The following is a 21,102-nucleotide window of genomic DNA, read 5'->3' on the forward strand; positions in this document are numbered from 1 at the left end:
TTTTTGTTGCTCCAGTGCGACTAAAGAACATGTGCTTGCTTCCAGATATAGACGACGACTGTTACAAAAGGAAGCCACAAATATGCTGGAATATCTGCTGAGGTAACGTCTATTAGTAAAATGATGGTGTATTTATTTGGTTACTTTTTTTTTATTGGTGTATTTGTATGATAACATCTCTTAATTTAGATGCACAAAATGACAAAACATTGTTGTTTAGATATTTATCTGGTTCGCTTATTCTGTTTGTTTTTTGTTGTTTGCGTATGCATGCAAAAGTTCATCCTTTTCCGCATGGGAACACATGTAACTGGAAGTTTGAAGCACACGTTTAATGCTGATGTATCCGGCTTTGTTCGCCCACTTGTAATTTCAAATTTGATAATATAATTGTGATATTTCTTGAATTCAATTTGCATATCATATTAGAACTTATGGTTATGCCAAGCAAAAAGGTTGTTTCATCATGCATTTTCATTAAAAAGCAATTGTGTATTTCCCCTCGTAAATTGAATCAGGCTAACTGGATTGGAATAAAATCAGTGATCAGTTTTCTCCCATTGGATTGATGGCGGTCGGGGGAACTTGTTGACCAGATCAATGTTGAAACTTGATCTCACTAGCTTAATACTGGCTGGATGATCTGCTATTCTCTTTAGAAGCTCAGCAATCGTTTATCATTGATTTCTGTGTAAACAGAGAAATAGCGATATCTAGTTGCTACCATCTCTGTAAGAATCAACACAAGAATTAGTTTCTGATAAAAAAAAAAGAACCAAAACAAGAACCTGGAGGAACTGATTATTTCCCTGGATGGTGTTTCAGATCAAGCTTGCGAAGGGCCAAGACTTCTTTATTTGCAATTTCCCATGGCATTGTGAATCTTGAATGAAGATTGTTGCTGCAATGTGACTTGGTTTTTTAGATTTAAATGCACGTAACATTCAAAACTCTCTTGCACTATCTATGTATTGCAACTTGTTCCGGGGTGGGGGGTTGTCATAATAAAAATATAAACAAAATGTCGATGGTCAAAATCCATTTCAGTTTAATTCCAATTACATCACTAACCCATGGGTATAAAATGATGAACAACGATAAATTACAGTTGGTGTGCAATATTACTATTTTTAGCTTAAATGTCCCGATCGCGTTATTAGCATATCGAAAACTGAAAAAGAATTCAATTACTATTATACATTCCAAACTCCCATATTATAATGCGAAATATAATATTCTAAAGTAATTTTAACAACTTATTTATTGACATAATATATAATTTACCCCGATAACATTTTATTTTTTTGGTACTAAACCAAACGAAAAATATACTCTGTCTTTTCAAAAATATATATTTTCCCAAGATCAATTCCAGAAACTCTCAAAGGCCCACACAAAACGAAACCAATCAAGCCCAATAATAGTATGTAATAATCATTTTCCAAGAAGAAATTAAAGAGCCGGAAGGATGAAGTTTCAGTAACTTTACTACACTCACCGAGACTGATTGATCGAGAGAGGGAGAAAGCGTTTCTTGTTATCGCTGAAATGGTGGTGAGAAGTGGTGTTTTGAAGGCAGTTGTCGGAATCATGGCATTGTGTTTAGCAGCATACATTGTTGGCCCACCTCTGTACTGGCATTTAGTTGAAGGCCTCGCCGCATTCAGCCGATCGTCTTCCTCCTCCTGTCCTTCCTGTAACTGTGACTGTGTTGATTCTCTGCAGCTTCTCTCCGCTCCCGAAGGTAGTTGCTTTCATTTTGATTCGTTGCACAGCATATGACTTCTTTTATCAGTTTCAACTGATTTTTGGGATAGATGCATTTTTTGTTATGTTTTGTTCCAGAAATTAATGGGAAGAATAGATTTTTTCTGTGGTGGATTAATTGTATACGATTGAACAAAAGACTTGTTGTTTGGACTAAATAATGCCGAAACTGGAGAGAAAAAAGGAAGCAGAGAGATTTATGAGTCTAATTCAGTGTCGGAGCTCGATCCGAGTCTCTCAAACTTGAGCTCAATTTTTAATAGAATTCGAATCCGCTGAACGGCTGGTGGGGAAAGAGAGATCAGTAAACCTCAAGATAAAGTAACGGACGAAATCTCCATACCCGGAAATAAATCAGGCATAAAACATCTTGAGGCTCTGGTGCTGGATCTGAGTTCTAGAGATGAATTTGAGTTCTTGAACTTCAAGTTTTATAATGGATGGCTATTGGTGAACTATCCAAAACCGTCCTTCCCAAGAAAGAAAGTTTACATTTTCCCTTTTTGTTTATGATTCTGAGAGTTCTAAGATCTTTGGGACCACCTCAATCATGGAAATATTCCTTCATTTTTAGGCAACAAAGGGGAAAGATTGAGAAAGAGTTTCTCGATTTGAAATGGTTTTGGAATGAAAGAAAGTGAAAGGGAATGTAGACATTGAATATCAAGATTTTTTGGTCAATCAGTATCGGTACAGAATATTTTTTTTGTATATACCGAAATACTGAAAATAATTTTTTATTATTATTTTTTTTAAAATAGTTCGGTATACCGAAAAAATTGTCGGTATACCGAAACCCTTCAAACTTAATTAGCCAAGGAGTTTGCTAACTTGAATTTCTAAATAGAGTCACGAGACTGCCCTTGCCTGGAGAATGGGCTTTGATAAGGATGGCAGCTGGCTGATCAATAGAAATCACTAAAATGTGACTGAGGAGTTTCACTGCCAAGATGATAGTGAACAAAAGAGACAATCAATTTCAATGTATGTTATGCATTAATGAAATGCAATGCGCAATTTGAATTGCACTATGATTAGATAAACTCTGAGGTAGAGAGCAATGTGAATCAGATCACCTGCCAAGGCAGCATCAAAATAAGCATTTGATATGAGTTAAAATTGAGAAGAGAAAAGAAGACCATGGAACAAGGTATGTAGCTAGTTGCAATGTAGTAATACGAACTGCGAGGAGTAGGGGGCAATGCATTGCCCCCTCCAAAGGTGAAAGTTTGACATTGGCGAAAAATGGAGTTGTTGATTGTTTATATCTGTCAAGCCAACATGAGGCGAAAGATCCTTGTCATACTTGGCTTAAAACTAATAATAGCCTGATTTGTCGAAGAAGACTTCCAACTTGATGAAAGAACTGCAGTACAAGAACCACGTTCAGATTGCTCTACCAGTAGATACATTTATTGCACCCAATAAAGAGCGATCAGTTATTGATTATTGAAAGTGAGTTAGGTTGTTTTTAGAAACTCGGGCTTATTTTTTTGAAGGATTCACAACTTTCCACTGTCCTTGGCAATTAAGATTCTCGTATTTACAGAAAAGAAATTTTTTATTGTGGCTTCATTACCAAATGCTAGTCATTCTGCTAAATAATAATTGTGTTGGAGTTAGATTTTGGTCGACAATACTTCGAAGGCCCTGTGGATAAGTTGGGTTGCCAAGCTCTAGATTTTAATATATGCTAGTTCTTTTTTTGAATGAGTAGTCTAGAGTCTTGAATAGATCGGCATCAATGTTTTGGCTTGTTTACCAGTATTTTCTCATGTGCACCGAAGATGCTTCCCTCCCCTGCCTTAATTTGAGTATCACGGTTTAAAGGTAGAGGTCTTGCCAAACCCCTCATCTATCATTAGGTGGTTTTAATTATTCCATAAAATGGTAACGTTTGCTTTAGTTTCTTGAATTTTGGAACTTCTATGTTGAATTTTTATCTTGAACACCTTACTTTATTTTTCATTTTTGAGTCTGATAGATTGTGCAAAGCACGATCCAGAAGTAAGTAAGGACACACAGAAGAATTTTGTGGAACTACTGTCTGAGGAATTGAAGCTGCGGGAAGCTGAAGCTTTAAAAAAGCATCAGCATGCTGATATGGCACTACTCGAGGCTAAGAAAATGACATCTCAATACCAGAAAGAGGCAGACAAGTGCAATTCTGGAATGGAAACATGTGAAGAGGCAAGAGAAAAGGCTGAAGCTGCTTTATTAGCACAGAAACAGTTGACTGCTAAGTGGGTGCTGAGGGCTAGCCAAAGAGGTTGGAAAGAAGGAATAGCAAATCATCGATCCTAGCCTCCTGGTAATCGGCATACTGATGTAAAATACTAGCACCTCAATATTTTTCATTAGCTCGGTTGTTTTGTTGAATGCTAGGTGTTGTTTGAAAGAGAACATCATCATGAAATCATCTGAGTTGAAGCAGATGATCAAATTTCAACGCAGAGTTAACATTATTGCTGGAATGATATTGACTTGAAGTTGCAACTATGTATGAAGATGAGCCTTCTGATGTTTAGTGAATTTGTTAGTCAAAATTGACCTTGAATAGAGATAGTAGGTTTGATACGATTGACCTTCATGTATATAATGTGTGGAACAGATGACTAGTGATTTCTTATGGTCGAAACTGAACCTTCGACCTTCATGTATAAATTTGCAGGTGGATAAATGGTTTACTAGGTACAATCTCGTGTATGAATAGTGTGAGTCACCTGAAGTAATCTATTGTTCAATATGATATTTCAATGAGTTCAGCCATGTTAGTTTTTTGGCTCTTTATATCTTTGGCCGTTAATCTTCAACCTGAAAATAGATTTGATCCGTCCACTTTTTAAATTTGAACAGATATCATCCTCACCCTCAAAACTTCTAGCTGTCAAAATTCAGATGACTCTCCCACAGAATGATAAGCCTTACCACGTATTACTATTTACTGAATTTTGATTTATTTAATTTGTTTGTTTTCCTTGTATTCATTTTCATACCAACAATATAAACCATGAAATTGATGTTGATGTCAGATATATATTTTTTTATTAAGGCAAACTTCATTTTATGTACACGATTGTCGAGTTTGATGGCTTTTGGTGCATTTTTTAATTTTAGCAAATAAATTCGAAATTGCCTGCCAAAATTTATTATTATTAGACACTTAACAAACAATAACTAGGAATAGTTCAATTTAATTACAGTAACACAATTCATGGACTAAATTTCAAAATAATTAATTTGCTTCTCTAAATAAATATAGGTACCATCGCTTTTAAAATAAATTATCCATAAGCATTATTCACACAAGCTCAAAAAATTTTTGTGAAGTAGATCTCTTGTGAGACGATCTCACGAATCTCTATCTGTGAGACAGGTCAACCATGTCGATACTCACAATAAAAAATAATATTCTTAGCATAAAAAGTAATATTTTTCATGGATGATCCAAATTAGAGACATGTCTCACAAAATACGACCCGTGAGACTGTCTCACACAAGTTTTTGCCATTTTTGTGATATTGTCTCACATGTTAAATTCATGATACAAATTTACAACCCTACTCAACTCATTATTTTTATGTCAAATATATTAGTTTTTGTATTAGGGAGTAGTCGGCAACTCACATATATTCAACAAATGCTTTACAAATGTTAAGTTATATACGATGATATCATCAATTTTTTTCCCAATACAAGGATCGTATGTTATGTGAGAGCTGGAAGTAAAAAATTGTATTTTCAAAACATACACGAAAAACATTATTATTACAGATGGGCCACATTTAATGCTGCTCTTTTTCTTCTCTTAAATAAATAAATGCACATTTGAATTTTTAAAATGATAAATTGGAAGTTTTGAAAGAGTAAAATAAATTATGTCACACATGTTGTTACTCGTGTATATCTATTTTAGAGCTTTTTTGTAAAATAATAATAATTGTATTTGATAAATATTTTAATTTCTACTGGGCTCAAAAAGGCCTGCCACCGTTAGCAGCTCTATTCCTAATTCAAACGGGCCGAATCAGAATCTATCGGCCCAATCGTAGCTTCCACTTTTAAATTCTGTTGGGTAGGCCTTTCTGCAGCCCAACGTGGGCCATTTATTCCCTGGACTCTTGACCTGCCAAGTCAACGATGTGCCCTTCTATGAAAGTCAAATGTTCCGTGTTTAGAAAAAAAATGTTAAAACAAGAAAGAAAAGAAAAGGCCTAGTCCAAGAAATTTATACGTAGTGTCTCCTAAAACTTAAAATTTGGTTTTATAATATTTTTTATACTTAATTAAATAAAAGTTTAACAAGTAGAAATTTTTTTTTATCAGATGGATATTGTTTTGTTTCCTATTAATTTTTTAAATATATATTTTATGAAACGATCTCACGAATACGTGACATGTGTCAATTTTTTCAATAAAAAATAATAATTTTAACATAAAAAATAATATTTTTTTATCGAAAAATAACTTGCAGGTCATTTTTTTATTTACAATCAGACATGCTAATTTTAAGCTAACATTGTTCCGAGCCTCCGATATGCAACTTCTTCCCCCCAAATTCCCAATGCCTTCCAACTATGTTTCGAGAAGAAGGCAAAATCCTGAACCTTCGCCAACTTCCCTCAATTCATTCCGTGTAGAACCATGGCTAAAGTCTATGCCTTCGTCGAAGGCCGACCTCTCCCGGTTGATCGCCGTCGTTTCCATCGCTGCCGCCGTGGCGGTGGCCTGTAATTTCATAGCCAACTCCATCAATCAGCACCCAAAACCCTTCTGCGATAATAACGACTATTCTCTGTCAGGTCCGCTTATCATTTCTTCAATTTCCCTTTTCTTTAGGTTGATCAAAATGCATTTTTTTCTGCTACCGGTTTCGTCTTTTATTGTAATAAATTACTCGTTGTACGGGTCCTGGACTTCTATATTTGGCAACAAAGAAGCTCACTTATCTACTTCATTTGAACTATTATTCAACTTTCCATTGTATCCACTCTCAAGGTTTGGAAAAATGCTCCTCCCGTTTCTGCTGGCGAACAATTTTGCTGACATGTATGCATTTTTTAACCATCGCTTGCCTCAGATCGCTGTGATCCCTGTCCTGAAAATGGGCTATGTTATGATGGCAAGATGGAATGTGGCCATGGCTATAGGAAGCATGGGAAGGTATGTGTTGAGGATGGAGATATTAATGAAACGGCCAAAAAGATTGTGAGTGGTTATTGCCTTTCATTTCGTTCTAAAAACTTACCCTCTTTCATTAGTAATTTGTCAAATTTACCCTGTAATTTTTAACACCACTAGTAACTGATTAAATTGCAGTCAAAATGGGCAGAAGTTCGTGTTTGTGATGCATATGCTCAATTTTCCTGCAGTGGAATAAGAGGCTATTGGGTTTGTGTCACTTCATCAAATTATTTTAGAATTATATCTACTAAAAAAGAAATATACCTCTGTTCTTTAACTTTAGAAGTATATCTACTAAAAAAGAAATATACCTCTGTTCTTTAACAAGTAAAACGCTATACAGCTGTCTTTATCCTAAATTGTCTTCTAGGTTGGGCAAGATGAACTTTGGAATAAGTTATATGAAGACCAAACAAGGGACAAGGATAAACTGGATGAAGCTATTTACATGTCTGCAAGAAAAAGAGCTAATGAGACCATATGTAAACTATTAGAAACAAGAAGAAACAGTCAAGGGTAAGCATTTCTTCTGTTTCTAATTGAAGGAAATGCTACTCTTTTTTTAAAATGTATATTTATATATACACACACTTTTTGTTGATTATCTAAAATCCTGTGCTCAGGATTGTAGAGTTCAAGTGCCCGGAATCGATTGTTAACTATTACAAACCACTGTCATGTCGTGCCCGAAAGTGGATGGTCAAGCATGCTTTACTTTTAGTGCCAATATGTGCATTGGTATTCGATTTGACTACACAGCTTTAAAATCATATATTACAGTATCTACATGATAAAGCTTGTTAATTATATCAAGGTTTGTAGTTCATTGGAGGAATATTAATAGCATCCAGGGTCTACAGAAGGCGTGTCTTGTCTGCTAGAGCTGAACAAGTTTACCATGAGGTATAATCCATTCCAACCCGAATTAAGACATTATTCTGTTACTGTTTAGAAATTGAACTTTCATCCATGTTGATAGATGCAGAGCACCTCTATCTTTTCATTCATTTGTGTAGATTCATTTTTCATAACGTGAATTATCAAGATTCTTGGATTCATATTTCACAAAACTCTCATCCAAGTTGACAGATGCAGAGCACCTCGATCTCAACTCATTTCTGTAGAGTCATATCACCTCCATTATCAAGGTTCTTGGACCCCAATTTCATAAGTTTGGAGTCCCCACAGTGGTCCATGAGTCGGAGAAAATGTTTCACATTTTTTAGTATGGTAGACTGTCCTGGAGCATTTACAAATTGACAATTTTGAATCATCTGGTAACTTACTTTAGGTTTGTGATATACTCGAAGAGAAGCCATTGATGTCTAGGAGTGAAAATGATGTGGGTGAGCCTGCTTGGGTGGCTGCCTCGTGGTTGCGAGATCATCTTCTCTCACCCAAGGAAAGAAAGGATATGGTTCTGTGGAAAAAGGTACAAATATCTTTTAGGTAAACTATGGGTTTGATTTGTACTTTGTTTTCACACAGAAACTATTTTTGGGTTCTATTGGTGCTACTGGTTTTCAAATTTTATGTTGTCATGTTATTCTTATATAAAATTTACTAAAAAGTACACCATTGTGGATCTATACATAATTGAAGAGTGTGACCTAATGATCAAGCCATTGATAGATATTGTCCTCAAACATGTACCATTTTCTTCCCATACTCAAAACTTTCTAACTTTTATTTCTTGTTCCTTATTGGATAGATTCTGATGCTATCTATTGTATCTATCAATTTTTATGGTTTAGATGGAAGTGAATTTTAGGAAGCTGGTCATTTCTATTCACATTTAGTTAAATCTGCTTTCTCCTTTGAGTTGTCACCATATCCGTCAAGCTTCTGTTCTCTCCAGTCATACATAAAAATTGTGTGCTTTCTTTGTCTGCTTTTTTTTTTCCTTTCTCTGTAGGTTGAGGAGTTGGTCCAAGAAGATTCTCGTGTTGATCAATACCCAAAGTTAGTGAAGGGTGAATCTAAGGTGGTATGGGAGTGGCAAGGTAAAAATTAACATTTTATATAAGAAAATATACAAATATACGTTATTGGGGAAAGGTGTTGAGCAAATATACGTTATTGGGGAAAGGTGTTGAGCATCCATAAACGTATGCTTTTCAAGAATTATTTAGTTGTGTGATGGCCTGTTTTGATACACATGCACTATCCTGAGCGGAAGCATAATTGTTGTGCATAATGAGACATATTACGATCTCCAAGTTTTTATTATCATGGGAGGTATGTCCCTAAAAAATAAAAATGTAATCATGAACTCAAAGCTGATGCTCACAGTAAAGGAAGTGATTGCTCATTTGCTTCTGTGCATCTGGCAGTTCCCATAAACTATACTACTTCCTGATGACTGTGCATATGCAGAATATAATTTATTATTAGTGGGGAACTAAATCATTGTTGTTTCCATGAATATGCAACCTATTTAATTGTTCCCTAGTCCATTAACTCTTTTCTAGTACGATACAGTTAGGCCTGTTATGGCTCAACAGTTCCCTCACTTTTCAAGTATCTTGTCACACTCACATGAACTAGTGTGAATGCTTACCATGGTTAGATCTATGAGTAACCTGGTTGGCAAACTATGACTCGGTTAATTGTTCCAAGTGAAGGCTATCACCTGGTCATCTTTCAACATTGAGATCTTGATTAGAAATGCTCCATTTCTATCATTTCCGGTGGATGGGTGCCACAGATATATATCTATTTTCTGTCAGAAACTGTTGACGAATACTTTCTTGTTAAATCTGAGAATTGATCATGGTTCAAGGTGCAGATCCTGTTATTTCGGTCCACAAATTCTGCCCTCCTGCCCTCCAAACATAGGATTATATGCCCACTTTGACCATTAGAATCAATAGCTTTATGAAGATTGAATGATCTGTTATGAATTTTTTTGGCAAATTATATTATATTTTGTTCACGATAGAATTTGCCTTTTTGCATCAATGGATTTCTTTGGTCTGACATCTGTGGCTTTACCTCTCTTCACAGTTGAAGGTTCCCTAAGCGCATCAAGAAAAAGAAGGGGAAGTCTATCAAAGTTGAAGGAAAACGTTAATTCATCCACTAATGCGCAAAGCTGGAAGCGAGAAGTCGAGCTTCCTAGTTGGTGATTTTGATCTTTAAAGGATTTTGCATGATGAAACTATTTATTAATTTTATTTCAGTAATCATATTGGTATGGTATAAAATGTATTCTTTATGTGAAGGGTGGATTATTATTATTATAGTTTAATTAACCTGTCGCACGAGGTTAAGAAGGAGAGGTCAGATAAAGAAAAGAGAATTAGCACTCCAATTTGGAACACATAGTGAACTGTAGTTTTTGACATTGATGTGTAACATTCCTTCGGTTCAAAATTCAAGTCACTCGTGACACCAAAAAATTGTGCGCGCACTTAAAATTCTAGGATTCTGATTAAAAAAAAGAAGGATTCTTTTCCAAGACCATCGCTAATAGAATATAAACTCGTGTCTTGTCTCGACTCTCGAGCAAATAAGGTGCTTGCTAGAGATTTAGAGATTTACTTTTCAAGACCCTAAAATGTTTAACAAGTTAACAACTTTATTATTTTATTTTGTAGCATGATAAGTTACCGTGTTTTATATCTTTCCGTCACAATTTTATAATTGATGATTTAACAATTTCTAGTATTCTTCTATCTGGTGCAGCAGCAATGTGTAGTCTATTGCTCACGGGAAAAGTAAAGCTGTCAAGCCCATCCGACCGGTTAATTAACTAGGAAACAGATCTCATTATAAAATCAAACTGTGCAAGACAAAACATTTTCCCTGCCTGCATTCCACCGACATCGATACCATACAATATGAATTTCTAAAAATAAACAAAAACCAAGCAAAGCCTCAGATAGTCGATCTTACATCAAAGTAAATTTTCAGACGGTAATTCCAGATAAAATCAACAAATGATCCTCATTGGCCTCTGTTTAACTTTAAAAAAACACTAATTTCAAGTGAATGTAATCGCACAAATCGGCTCCGAAGATGAACCGAAAATAATCAATCTGCAGATTCCTATCAACATGCGAAATTGTTTAATTGATTTCGGCCCAATCAAAGCATCGCCTATCATTGCCGATATTCAGCTATAGGCGACGTGGCATTGGACCATGAATGAAAAATCCCAAAAAACATATGGAAAAAAAAAGTTAAAATAATTTCAATAAAATATATATCATCTCCAAATCAAAATCCCATAAATTCATTAAATTAATTTTGACGACAAAACTCAATACTGTTGGGATCACATCATCACGTAGAGCAGCATAACAGTGAAAAGGAAAGACTTTTCATGCCTACGCAGCCCAAAGACGATAAGCATCGGTCCGTTGCCATAAATTAGTTAAGCGATGAAAACACAAAATTGAAAGAGATTTAAGTCATCGAGACTACACAGAACTGCATATTTCCAGTAAATTGACGTCAAAAGATTACCGGATTAAATGAAATTATCAAGGTAAGGAAGCATCAGCTCTCCAAGGTGATTTAGCATCAATAATTCATATTTCAGCCGCAAATTACCCATTGTCACATGAGATTCATCCTTTGCTTCCTTACGCATAAAAATATATTAAAAATTGAAATTGATATTTTGGTTCGAAAAAAAATTATACAATCGAAGATGGAGGAAAGGCAGCAGCGATCAGAACCTGTCGGGATTCACTGTTGACATCAGGATTTAATCAGTGGATTGACAGACTTCATGAAATCTATCATCACCTCGCCAATTTGAAGAATTTAAAAACAACTAATCGTCATTAATGTATTGTAAAAAAATTAATAAGAGTAATTAAGCTGAAAAAAAATGTGAAAGCTCAGAACTTCTTAGAGGTATTAAGCGCCGTCATCGACGAAACATCTCCGGCACTAATTTCAAATCTTCGTCATGGCAAATAAAACTTGATTGCAAAAAACAAAATGGACAACCATAACAAAAGAGAAAAGATATCTTTTTTTTTCAATTTAGAAATTTGAAGAAGTGCAGAGAAAAATGGGAAGAAGAATTCAAGCATATATAGAGAACGCACGACAGAAACCCTAGATCGTTGAAAAGGTTATTTTGTTTATATGGCGACGGCGTCTCAAACCCTAATTGGGTGGGTATATATAGTTAAGGTTTGTGTAAAATTATAATTCTACCCTTGAAAAATTGTAATTTTCCGTTTGCTCCTTAATTTATTTTTCTTCAAATCGTGAAGCCAGTCAGATTTCTTATTCCTATTTATCAGATTTTTTTAATTCTCCTTAATAAATTGAAACTTTATTTTTCTTCCGTGCTTAATGTATGTTATTTTTTCTAAAATAATTTTAAAAAGCTACAAATTAAATTTCAAATCTCAATCACTTAAAAGAATTATAATATATTTTTTAATTTTCAAGAATCAAGCATTTATACACTTTCTATATTTTTCCAAAACTATATTATTACTATAGAAAAGTTTAACCTTATCTACTTCTTATAAAAAGAAAAATTTGGATAAATATAACGTAACCAGTAGAGATATGCAAGAACAAACTGTTTGAGCTAAAATATTTAATTATAGAGAGTCCATTTAATTATAGGTGTCCAAATTAAATCATACAGCGCATCAAGTATAGCAGATCAATCCTTATCGATTTAAACTGATCACGAGACGCTGAAAGGAAGAGAAGATCATGGGCTGAAAAAGAGAGATCATGAGATGAATAACGGAAGAACATGGATCATGGAGGAGTGGAAGAAAAAACCGCACAGTTGCTAGGAAGAAAAATGATCGGCCAACACAGAAAGAAAACAACAATCTCTCGCACAACTTCAGGCAACTCCCTGCAGAACTCTCATAAATTTAATCAAGCTTTTTCATGTTTTTCCAATAATATTTTAGCATTCTCGTATATATTCTAACACTATCTTGTTATATTTTTTTTATGTTTTTGTGATATTTTATTGATTCGTTGGTACACAATCATATTGAGAATTTATTTCATCACTTCCTATCGTCTTCTCTTTCGTTTTGATGTTGTATGAGTTTAAGAAACTATAACGAACGGTCAAATTTAGCGTTCATAATCGTCGTGATTTTTAGAAGTTAGATTTTCATTGTTTTTACACAAATCGATGCATTTTTGCACCTCACACGTCCGCAAATCAAAAATATTGGGCAAACACAAACTAATTTGATTGGAAACATTTTGGAACACAAGAATCATCATATAAAACACAGGTTGACAGCACGGTAACTGCAAAAATTTAAAATTTTATTCCGAAAGCACGGGATGTCTAGTTCATTAGATTCCATCTTCTAACTGTGCAATGATACTAACAAAGACCCGATATCCTTGGCACATGTCCGGAAGCAGGCAGTACTCATTCTTGGCATGGTACGTCGCCATTAGACCTGCACATTTCACCGAATCTTGTTAATGAATGCGTGAATTTGTCTTTGTCAACAAATATGGTACAAGTATACTGTGTCCCCTACACGCATCTCAGCTTTAACCTTTCTAGCCCGACACTGTATGAAGATTTTTCTGGGAAATCTTCATTTTCTTTAAAATTACTATACAGAAAGATGCATCTGGTATCTTGAATAGAGGTATCCATATGGTGAAGATAGGCTGGTTACTTGGTAAATAAGGGGTATCAGCAACACAAATACTTGCACCTCGATGAGCATACACAGCTTATTCACCTGTGCTCATTAACATTCAATTTTTTCATAAAAAGGGCAAGTGAATTCACCATTTTCTGATTTGCTTTCAATTAATTTCCATGTTTGAAATTTAGCCACAGGCCTACATGAATGGGTTTTCAGATATCGACCTTCGATTTCAATGTTGAAGACAATGTCAAAACTTTCCACAGTCCTCCCCATACAAAACTATTATTACTTTGACCCACATTAAAAATATAGACGCAGTCATACTCGCTCTCGCTACATTAAAAACATAGCAATCAATTTTCATATATAAACTGCTTACTTATGGAACCTACCAACCATCATCATTTATGACTACAAAATCACAGACTAATAGTGAAATTTCTTGTCAGGGACTTTCCTGAAGACAAATATAAAGGATATACATAAAGGTGATCGTAGCAGGATATCAACTAATAGTAGAAAATATTAAAAATATTGTACGCAGTGAGTGAATCGTACCGTAACCAGAAGTCTGAACATCGAAACCTTCATCCTACAGTAAGACGTAAGAATGCAGATGAGGTGGAGAAAATCACATGTTTCCAAAACCCAAAAACTCGCATAATGAACTATTATACCTGTAATTCCCGTATGAGAGGCAAGCTACCGGTGATAGAATATGGTTTTACATGCCCAACAACTTCTTCCGTAGCTTTGCATAATACGTGGAAACCACGAGAATCAAGATTACAAGCTACTCCAGACATTGCTTCGTCAAAACTTATAGCAATTCTGCGGAATGAAAGAGAGAAGAATAGGCAAGAATCCAAAGAAAATAGAACCAAAACGACAAATGAACAAAATTAATTTGTTTTCAATTTTGAGCTGTGATACATGAATTTACAAACAGCCAGCTGGAAAAAGAAGAAAGAGACAGTTAAGCACCTTCCCCTGAGGTTCTCGTCAGGTAGACAGTATTTTGAAACAGGCCCTCGAGTGTCCAGCTTTTCTATGTTGGTGTTCAAGTCATCAACATATTCTTCAAGCTTATTAATCACATCAGTTACACTGAAATGAAGAATCTATTAGGAATTCTTTTCTTTTTCAATTTTTATGAAGTTTAAAAGCTTTCAAGGATTTCAATAAATAGTGAAATGTGCACTACCCACCTATAGAATGGGGTCAACCTGAGACAGTACAGTAAATTGTCAGATGTCAATCACAATGTGATAAAGATTATGTAATAGCCTCGAATTTAAATTCAACCTAACATCTCCAGAAATTCTACACTCGGCTGGAATCTGATTGATGCCGCCCCCTGGATCTGTCATTAATATAGTGACTTAGGAAAGAAAGGCCCCATAATAGACAAACAAACTATAGATACGCCAGGTACCATGTTTTACGGTGGAGAACTTACAATTCCACTGAGTTGGTTTCATGGTTGATGGTGTTGCAAAGCCATATTTACTTTCACTTGGATGTGGTGGAAAGTCTTTGTAAAACCGCGACTGAATTTCTTTAAGAGCTTCCATAGCAAGCTCCAATGGATTGATTGCCTGCAGGTATTCAGTAAGAAAAAGACAAAAAAAGTAATATGAAATATAATATGCAATCGTGGTATTAGCGTAACATATCTCAAATGCTAGAAAAAACGTAATTACGCGATCCAGCTATAATTTCAGATTCATTTCAGAAAGTGGACGTCATTGTTTAACAGATACCTTTTAGGATAAAATTACGATATCAAATTCGAAACCATAGAGAGCTAACACTGAGTAGTTGCTAAATAAACAACGATGATGTTATGAACAAAAGAGTAACTTTTATCACTCGATATCATGAAACAGAGCAAAGGTAACACATTCATGCAAAGTCTTATCATATTAATCCTTTCAAATGAGTTTATATAAGAAAACTCTAACAGGAAGTACCTTGTGGGCTAGACCACTGTGAAATAGCTTGCCACTAACATGAAGCTTCCATGGTATCATGCCACCAGTACCAATACATGGCTGTTTATCCGCGGTGTCAATCCAAAACCTGCGAGGAGAAACAAAACCACTTATTTATCAGCGACATCATTTGAATTTCCTATCAACACACTTAGTTCTAGAATTGATCATTGGGTTGGTCGAATATCCGTGGCACGTGGATTCAAATACTTAGGATGATGCAACGCACAATGGTCCATGCTTTAATTTATCAAGTAATCCAGCTCTCACTAATGCATCAACTCCAACTTGAGGAATAGATGAGTTCTCTTCACTAGCAATAAATACTGCAACCACAGTGGATTTAAGTGTAGGGTTTGACTCCCCAAGCTTCCGCATTAGTTCAGTCACAAGGGCAACATGCCCCAAACAGTCAGTTGTTCCGCGCCCTCTGAGTTTGTCTCCTTCAATGCTCAAAGAAAAAGGATCAAAATCCTGCACAAAAGTAATACAAATTTACAACAGGATCTGAGAGGAAACATTTGCCCATTGATTACACCAACACATCCAAATAGCTGCAGATTCCAATTTTATATAGCACATTCCTCTTTTTAACTATTTATAGAATCCATAATCCATCCTAAATAAGAAGAAAGGATTTCCTGATTAATCAAGGAAAAAGATCATTCCTTCCACTTTTGAAACTTAGCTAAAAGTTACCTTAATTAGCATTTGTTAAAATACATCTTGATTCTTACACCGATAATCGATAGCATTTTTCAAAAGATGGGAGCGTTCAAAGCAATGATTTTACTCTAATCACACAAAAGGTGAATTTTGAGGTAACAAATATCAGCCTAGAACAACAAATTGTCCACATTTTCAATTATAGATGGAACTTGAAGTCCTAAATCGATAATACGAGTTAAACTCAAAATGAATTTGTCCTAATCGTAAGAAAATTAAATCCCAACAAATACTTCACTGCCTTCACATATCCGCATCGTATAATATGAAGAAAGGCAAGAAACAGGCAAAGCATTCAAAAAACCATCGGCACCAAAAAGTACAAAGTTTAAAAATAGCATTTCCTTCCAATCAACCAAAACATGAAAACAAAAATAAATAAATAAAACTATAAAATCCAGCACCACGGGCAAAATATCCATAGAAAAACACGAGAAGCACATTAAAATCAGTGAAAGCACAAAATTGGTCTAGAGTTTCAAATTCTAAAAATTGCACCACATCATACTAAACTCAATTTACCAATCGGACACACACGAAGAACTTTCATTCTCTTCATACTTGCAATCACAAATACAAATATTCACTCTCCAGTCTCCATAAGTTGAGCAATTCATTTACTTAAAGAACCGAAAATTAGCAGGATAATCAATAGCAAAACCATTCCAGAGGTCGTAAAACCCCAACAGGAAAGAGCACAAAAAATAACGTCCCTTTCGATCAATCAAATGATACAAACAAAAAACATAACAAGGAAATAAAACGAAGGGACACACGTAAATCAGTGAAAACACAGGATTCTGAAAACTACAGCTAACTGGAAATGCGACACGTACCCAATCAGAAGGGTTCGCAGTGACGACGTCCATGTGCATACCAACAAAAGACAAGATCTTCCCGGGCTGAGTCCCGGGATACTCAACAATGAGATTCCCTCTGTTGGGCTTGTAAGTAACGTGGTTCAGGACAAGTGGACCGCCGCCAGTGGCGGTGCTGAAGGGGCGGAGGACATCAAGCACGTGCCTGACGATCCTGTCCTCCTCCGGGATGAGCTCCGGCGGGTTGTTCTGCACGTATTTGGACTCTCCGATCAGCTTCCCCAAAAGAGCGATAAAGGAATCCTTGTTCAGGTCCCCAAGAGTGTGCTCGACGCTTGCTGTCGCCATAGCCGCTGCGTACACTCCAAGCAGGCCAACTCAACTATAGCACAAAAAAAAAAAAAAAAATTGGGCTTTGGGCTTTAACTCAACTCACGCTGACTTATTCTACCCGTGAAATTCAAGTTCTGGCTCTCCCAAGAAAAGCTCGAGAAATGTTAAAAAACAGGTAACTGCGTGGGCCTATCCATGTCATCATTTCTTTTGTCTCATAATCTTGGGAATTTGGACTCGTCCCCAATGGAGAGATAAAGATTAAAATTAAAAAAAAAATTTACACACAATTAATTTCTAAGTATTTTAACTTAATTTATTTTATATATAAAAACAAGAAATTCGAAATATTTTAATTCTGCTTCCGAAGGTTCTTCCAATTTTTTATTTTTATTTGTAAAAACACCCAGAAAATGGTTGCAATTCTCAAATTTTATGTCCACTTTGTTTTTATCACTATTTTTAGGCCACCTTAATTATTTATTTTACCAACACTTGGTTTTTGGCTTACACCAATGGTTATACTGCTATTTGGTTTGACCGAGGTCTTCAAATTTGTATCGTATTCTCGTACCTCATAAATTATAAAAATCATTCCTCCTAATTTCACATAAAATTCAGAGATTTGCTTTAGAAACTATGCCACATTATGCCTGGGCTCATTATTATTATTATTATATGAAAAAAAAAAATACATTTAGAACAAGCATTTCTATCTCTCTCACACATCATTTTCTGTTTCTATGACGTATCTGTATATTAACATCTCCAGTTGTCCAATTCCCGTGTGTTTGACTTTCTTAATGCCTAAATTTACATTTATTAACATCTCCAGTTGTCCAATTCCCGTGTGTTTGACTGTCTTAATTCCTAAAATTACATTTATTATTATAACATGTTCATTTCTTGGTTCTGCTTATGTGCTCTTTTCTAAAAATTCTCTTCGGACTTTTTAAAATACCATACATACAGACTTCTAGTAATACCTATGGACAATGAGCGAATGAGCAGAAAGCCAAACGCGTGGTGGAAAGAATAGAGCGAAATAGTCAATAATGCCAGCGCGGAAGATGAGAAAATACCAACCGCATTCACACACAAACAAGAGAAGGAAATGTTCAATCCCATCTCAAGAATTGAGGAAAAGAGATAAAAATAAAGCTCCAAATCCAGAAGTTGTTGAAAATTCAACTGTGTAAATATTGAGAAAATAGCAAGCAATCAGTATCATTATTCAAATGCAGTCATTATTTGTTGCTACACATCACTGTAATGCCCATCAAACATAATATCACTACAAGGAGCAAGAATTCACAACTTACAAAAAAAGACACGTTACATTAATAACAGAACAGGTGCTAAAGCGCCAAAAAGCATTGATGAGAACTACAAGGTTCAATCTACATCAGAAAGCCTGCAAGAATTTGAAACTTCTATAATCCTACATGCTACATGCTAAAGATCTATCCAAGCAAAAGAACCAGTTGTGCGGTCTCTTCATCTCATGTCATTGCCTAAATTAAAACCTGTCGACGAAATAGACAACTACAGCTGTTAAATAATACAAATGCCAAACATGGCAGTATACACAAACAACAAAATGGCAAAGAATCAAGGCTGTATACTACAAGAAGGGTAACTTGCATCCCATTTGCCTTGCATTATCAACATAGTATCAGCGGAAGAATACGAATCAGCATCAAGAAATATAGCAGCATCACATAGCTCATTTATTTAATCTGATGTCAGTACTAAATGTTTGGAGCAAATTACTCCCTCCAACTCGGGCTTGGAAAAGGGAAAAATCCAGAAGGTGATAGAGGGAAACCATAACCAGGGGAGGGAGGTAGTGGAGGCCCAGGACCCAAAATCCCAGACTGGCTAGCGGACGAGAATGAGAAACCCGGTGAAATTGGGGGAAGATACTGGTAGCCTGGAGAAAGAAGAGGATAAGGTGAACGAGGTGACAACAGATTCCAGAAGCCAGTAGGATAAGGCACAAGAAATTGAGAATTTGGAGAGGGTAAAGGGGGAGGAGCCCCATGCATCCTAGGTGAAGGAAAAGTTGGTGGAGGACCATTCAAACGAGGTGATTCAAGAAGCGGTGTAGGGCCATTCAATCTAGGTGATGCAAGAAGGTGTGGACCTCCATTAATTCTTGGAGAAGGTAGCAGAGGCACACCAGGGTTAGGATGTGGATACGGTGGACGCAGAGATTGGGGTTGCTGGGGATCCTGGTCCATGATAGAATTTTGAAGGTAACGCATGTAAGCAGATATAGGAGACTCGGTAGTATTGGTCCAAACATCGGTAGGGGTTGGGGGCAACCATGCGGTTGGTGAAGGTTGCCGATCAAAGTGGTGATGATGATGAGGAGGAGGGGGTCTCATATAGTTGTTGGCATTAGGAAGTTGTGCCGAAGGCTGTAATTGTGCTACCGGGTTCCGTAAATGATAATGACTTTGGACAGGAGGTCGACTAGTTGGCGCCAAAGGTGGAGGTCGAACTCTCTGTAACCTGTTATTAGGGGGTTTAGGTTGGTTTTGTAGAGGCCTGATTGGTTCTCGGGACGGTGAACCTGTGAGCTGCTGAACTATGTTTCGAAAATCGTTCTTATTAATATTATAGACACGGGGCTGAGGCTGCGGCCTGGAAGGGGTGGCAAAGTTAGGTTGGTGCAACGGACTTTTCTTAATGCTTTTACCAAACTTGTTTACCCCAAGATGATCAGCCTGCCTGCTATTTTGTTGATTGCTGGAATTATCCATAGCTTTTCAGACAGCACAAGCGCATAAAAAATCGACCTCTTTCTTCAACAAAAAACAACTACTTCCCAGAAACAGTGCATCAAATCATCCCAAAGGCGCAGCAATTAACCCAGATCTTATTTTATCACCTAAAAACCAAGAAACCCTTCGAACCCGTCAAATTATTGATCCCCATACATCCCAAAAATCGACCAAGAAAAATAATATCAACTACGACTAGTTAGAACAAAACACAAATAGAACCAGCTGAAGATCGAAGGGGGGAGGAAATTTACTCCTTGCACCGTGGAAGAATGGACTCCAGTTCCGTGTGGATTTTGCAGAAGCTAAGCTAAATCTAGAACGAAAATGGTGAAGGGCGTTTGGTCAACGGGAAAGTGGAAGACAAAGAGAATGAAAATCGATTATTTATTAGTTAAAAAAGTATGAACATGTGGTTTCCCCCGGCGGCCCCTCAAAGGAGCAGGCGATAGCAGCACAAAATTAATTAAAGGGAACCCCGGCCCTTATTTTAATTAAAAATAATTAACAATGGACCGGAAAGGCCTTCTTTATTTATTTATTTTAGGTCACCTCTTCAATGGCCCAGTTTGTATGAGAGTACTGGACAAATAATAGAAACAATTCAATATGGGCCCGAAAGCCTATTTGTTTCGGCCTCATTTGTGTGACGGTACTAAAATAAATTCTTAATATACTTTTCGAATGAAATAATTTATAGCCGTGTATGTAATTTAAATTATATTTTTGAAATTACTTCGTGAATTTATATGCGTGATTAGATCGTTAAAAATAACTTATACATCACAAAATTGTTTCACGTATTTATTTGCATGATGGATTTGAAACCTCTCTCGCTTTATTTTAGTTATGGCAAAAACTTGTGTAAGAAGAT

The 21,102-nt window shown here is 35.9% G+C and overlaps 4 protein-coding genes, 1 long non-coding RNA gene and 4 other non-coding genes across 12 annotated transcripts; 2 read left to right on the forward strand and 7 right to left on the reverse strand.

The window, feature by feature from the left end:
* The first annotated feature begins 1,415 nt into the window (after positions 1-1,415).
* On the forward strand, positions 1,416-4,454 carry LOC142552125 (uncharacterized). Of its 2 annotated transcripts, XM_075661760.1 has the most exons (3): positions 1,416-1,744; positions 3,752-4,078; positions 4,153-4,454. In XM_075661760.1, the coding sequence occupies exons 1-2, from the start codon at positions 1,549-1,551 to the stop codon at positions 4,069-4,071; spliced, it is 516 nt and encodes a 171-aa protein (XP_075517875.1). In that variant the 5' UTR covers positions 1,416-1,548; the 3' UTR covers positions 4,072-4,078; positions 4,153-4,454. The 2 variants fall into 2 exon arrangements, with proteins under 2 accessions (XP_075517875.1, XP_075517874.1); XM_075661759.1 differs by having other exon boundaries at positions 3,752-4,454.
* A 1,827-nt stretch (positions 4,455-6,281) lies between these two features.
* Positions 6,282-10,174, forward strand: LOC142552126 (uncharacterized). 3 transcript variants are annotated; one of them, XM_075661763.1, is made up of 9 exons: positions 6,282-6,569; positions 6,848-6,975; positions 7,087-7,158; positions 7,322-7,467; positions 7,575-7,689; positions 7,774-7,854; positions 8,243-8,400; positions 8,867-8,954; positions 9,958-10,174. In XM_075661763.1, exons 1-8 carry the CDS (start codon positions 6,305-6,307, stop codon positions 8,916-8,918), a joined length of 1,017 nt encoding a protein of 338 aa, XP_075517878.1. In that variant the 5' UTR covers positions 6,282-6,304; the 3' UTR covers positions 8,919-8,954; positions 9,958-10,174. The 3 variants fall into 3 exon arrangements, with proteins under 3 accessions (XP_075517878.1, XP_075517877.1, XP_075517879.1); XM_075661762.1 differs by having other exon boundaries at positions 8,243-8,383; XM_075661764.1 differs by lacking the exons at positions 8,243-8,400; positions 8,867-8,954; positions 9,958-10,174 and adding an exon at positions 8,041-8,236.
* A 648-nt stretch (positions 10,175-10,822) lies between these two features.
* On the reverse strand, positions 10,823-10,909 carry LOC142552467 (small nucleolar RNA snoR77Y). The gene has a single exon (XR_012821796.1). It is a non-coding gene; the product is annotated as a small nucleolar RNA snoR77Y (small nucleolar RNA).
* Positions 10,910-10,942: 33 nt separating this feature from the next.
* LOC142552473 (small nucleolar RNA snoR2/U65) lies at positions 10,943-11,096 on the reverse strand. Its single transcript, XR_012821801.1, has one exon. It is a non-coding gene; the product is annotated as a small nucleolar RNA snoR2/U65 (small nucleolar RNA).
* Positions 11,097-11,446: 350 nt separating this feature from the next.
* LOC142552464 (small nucleolar RNA Z101) lies at positions 11,447-11,541 on the reverse strand. Its single transcript, XR_012821793.1, has one exon. It is a non-coding gene; the product is annotated as a small nucleolar RNA Z101 (small nucleolar RNA).
* Positions 11,542-11,625: 84 nt separating this feature from the next.
* LOC142552469 (small nucleolar RNA snoR14) lies at positions 11,626-11,711 on the reverse strand. The gene has a single exon (XR_012821797.1). It is a non-coding gene; the product is annotated as a small nucleolar RNA snoR14 (small nucleolar RNA).
* Positions 11,712-13,022: 1,311 nt separating this feature from the next.
* On the reverse strand, positions 13,023-17,595 carry LOC142552127 (acetylornithine deacetylase). The gene is made up of 10 exons (XM_075661765.1): positions 17,125-17,595; positions 15,792-16,036; positions 15,542-15,650; positions 15,028-15,166; positions 14,874-14,931; positions 14,777-14,794; positions 14,553-14,675; positions 14,246-14,399; positions 14,127-14,160; positions 13,023-13,364 (listed from the first exon to the last, which is right to left on the reverse strand). The coding sequence occupies exons 1-10, from the start codon at positions 17,452-17,454 to the stop codon at positions 13,255-13,257; spliced, it is 1,320 nt and encodes a 439-aa protein (XP_075517880.1). The 5' UTR covers positions 17,455-17,595; the 3' UTR covers positions 13,023-13,254.
* A 1,114-nt stretch (positions 17,596-18,709) lies between these two features.
* Positions 18,710-20,795, reverse strand: LOC142552131 (uncharacterized). Its single transcript, XR_012821687.1, has 2 exons — positions 20,483-20,795; positions 18,710-18,965 (listed from the first exon to the last, which is right to left on the reverse strand). It is a non-coding gene; the product is annotated as an uncharacterized LOC142552131 (long non-coding RNA).
* On the reverse strand, positions 18,780-20,489 carry LOC142552129 (protein HAIKU1-like). The gene has a single exon (XM_075661767.1). The coding sequence runs from the start codon at positions 20,205-20,207 to the stop codon at positions 19,209-19,211; it is 999 nt and encodes a 332-aa protein (XP_075517882.1). The 5' UTR covers positions 20,208-20,489; the 3' UTR covers positions 18,780-19,208.
* Positions 20,796-21,102: the final 307 nt, after the last annotated feature.

This window comes from Primulina tabacum, chromosome 7, assembly GCF_025594145.1.
Source record: "Primulina tabacum isolate GXHZ01 chromosome 7, ASM2559414v2, whole genome shotgun sequence".
NCBI lineage: Eukaryota > Viridiplantae > Streptophyta > Magnoliopsida > Lamiales > Gesneriaceae > Primulina > Primulina tabacum.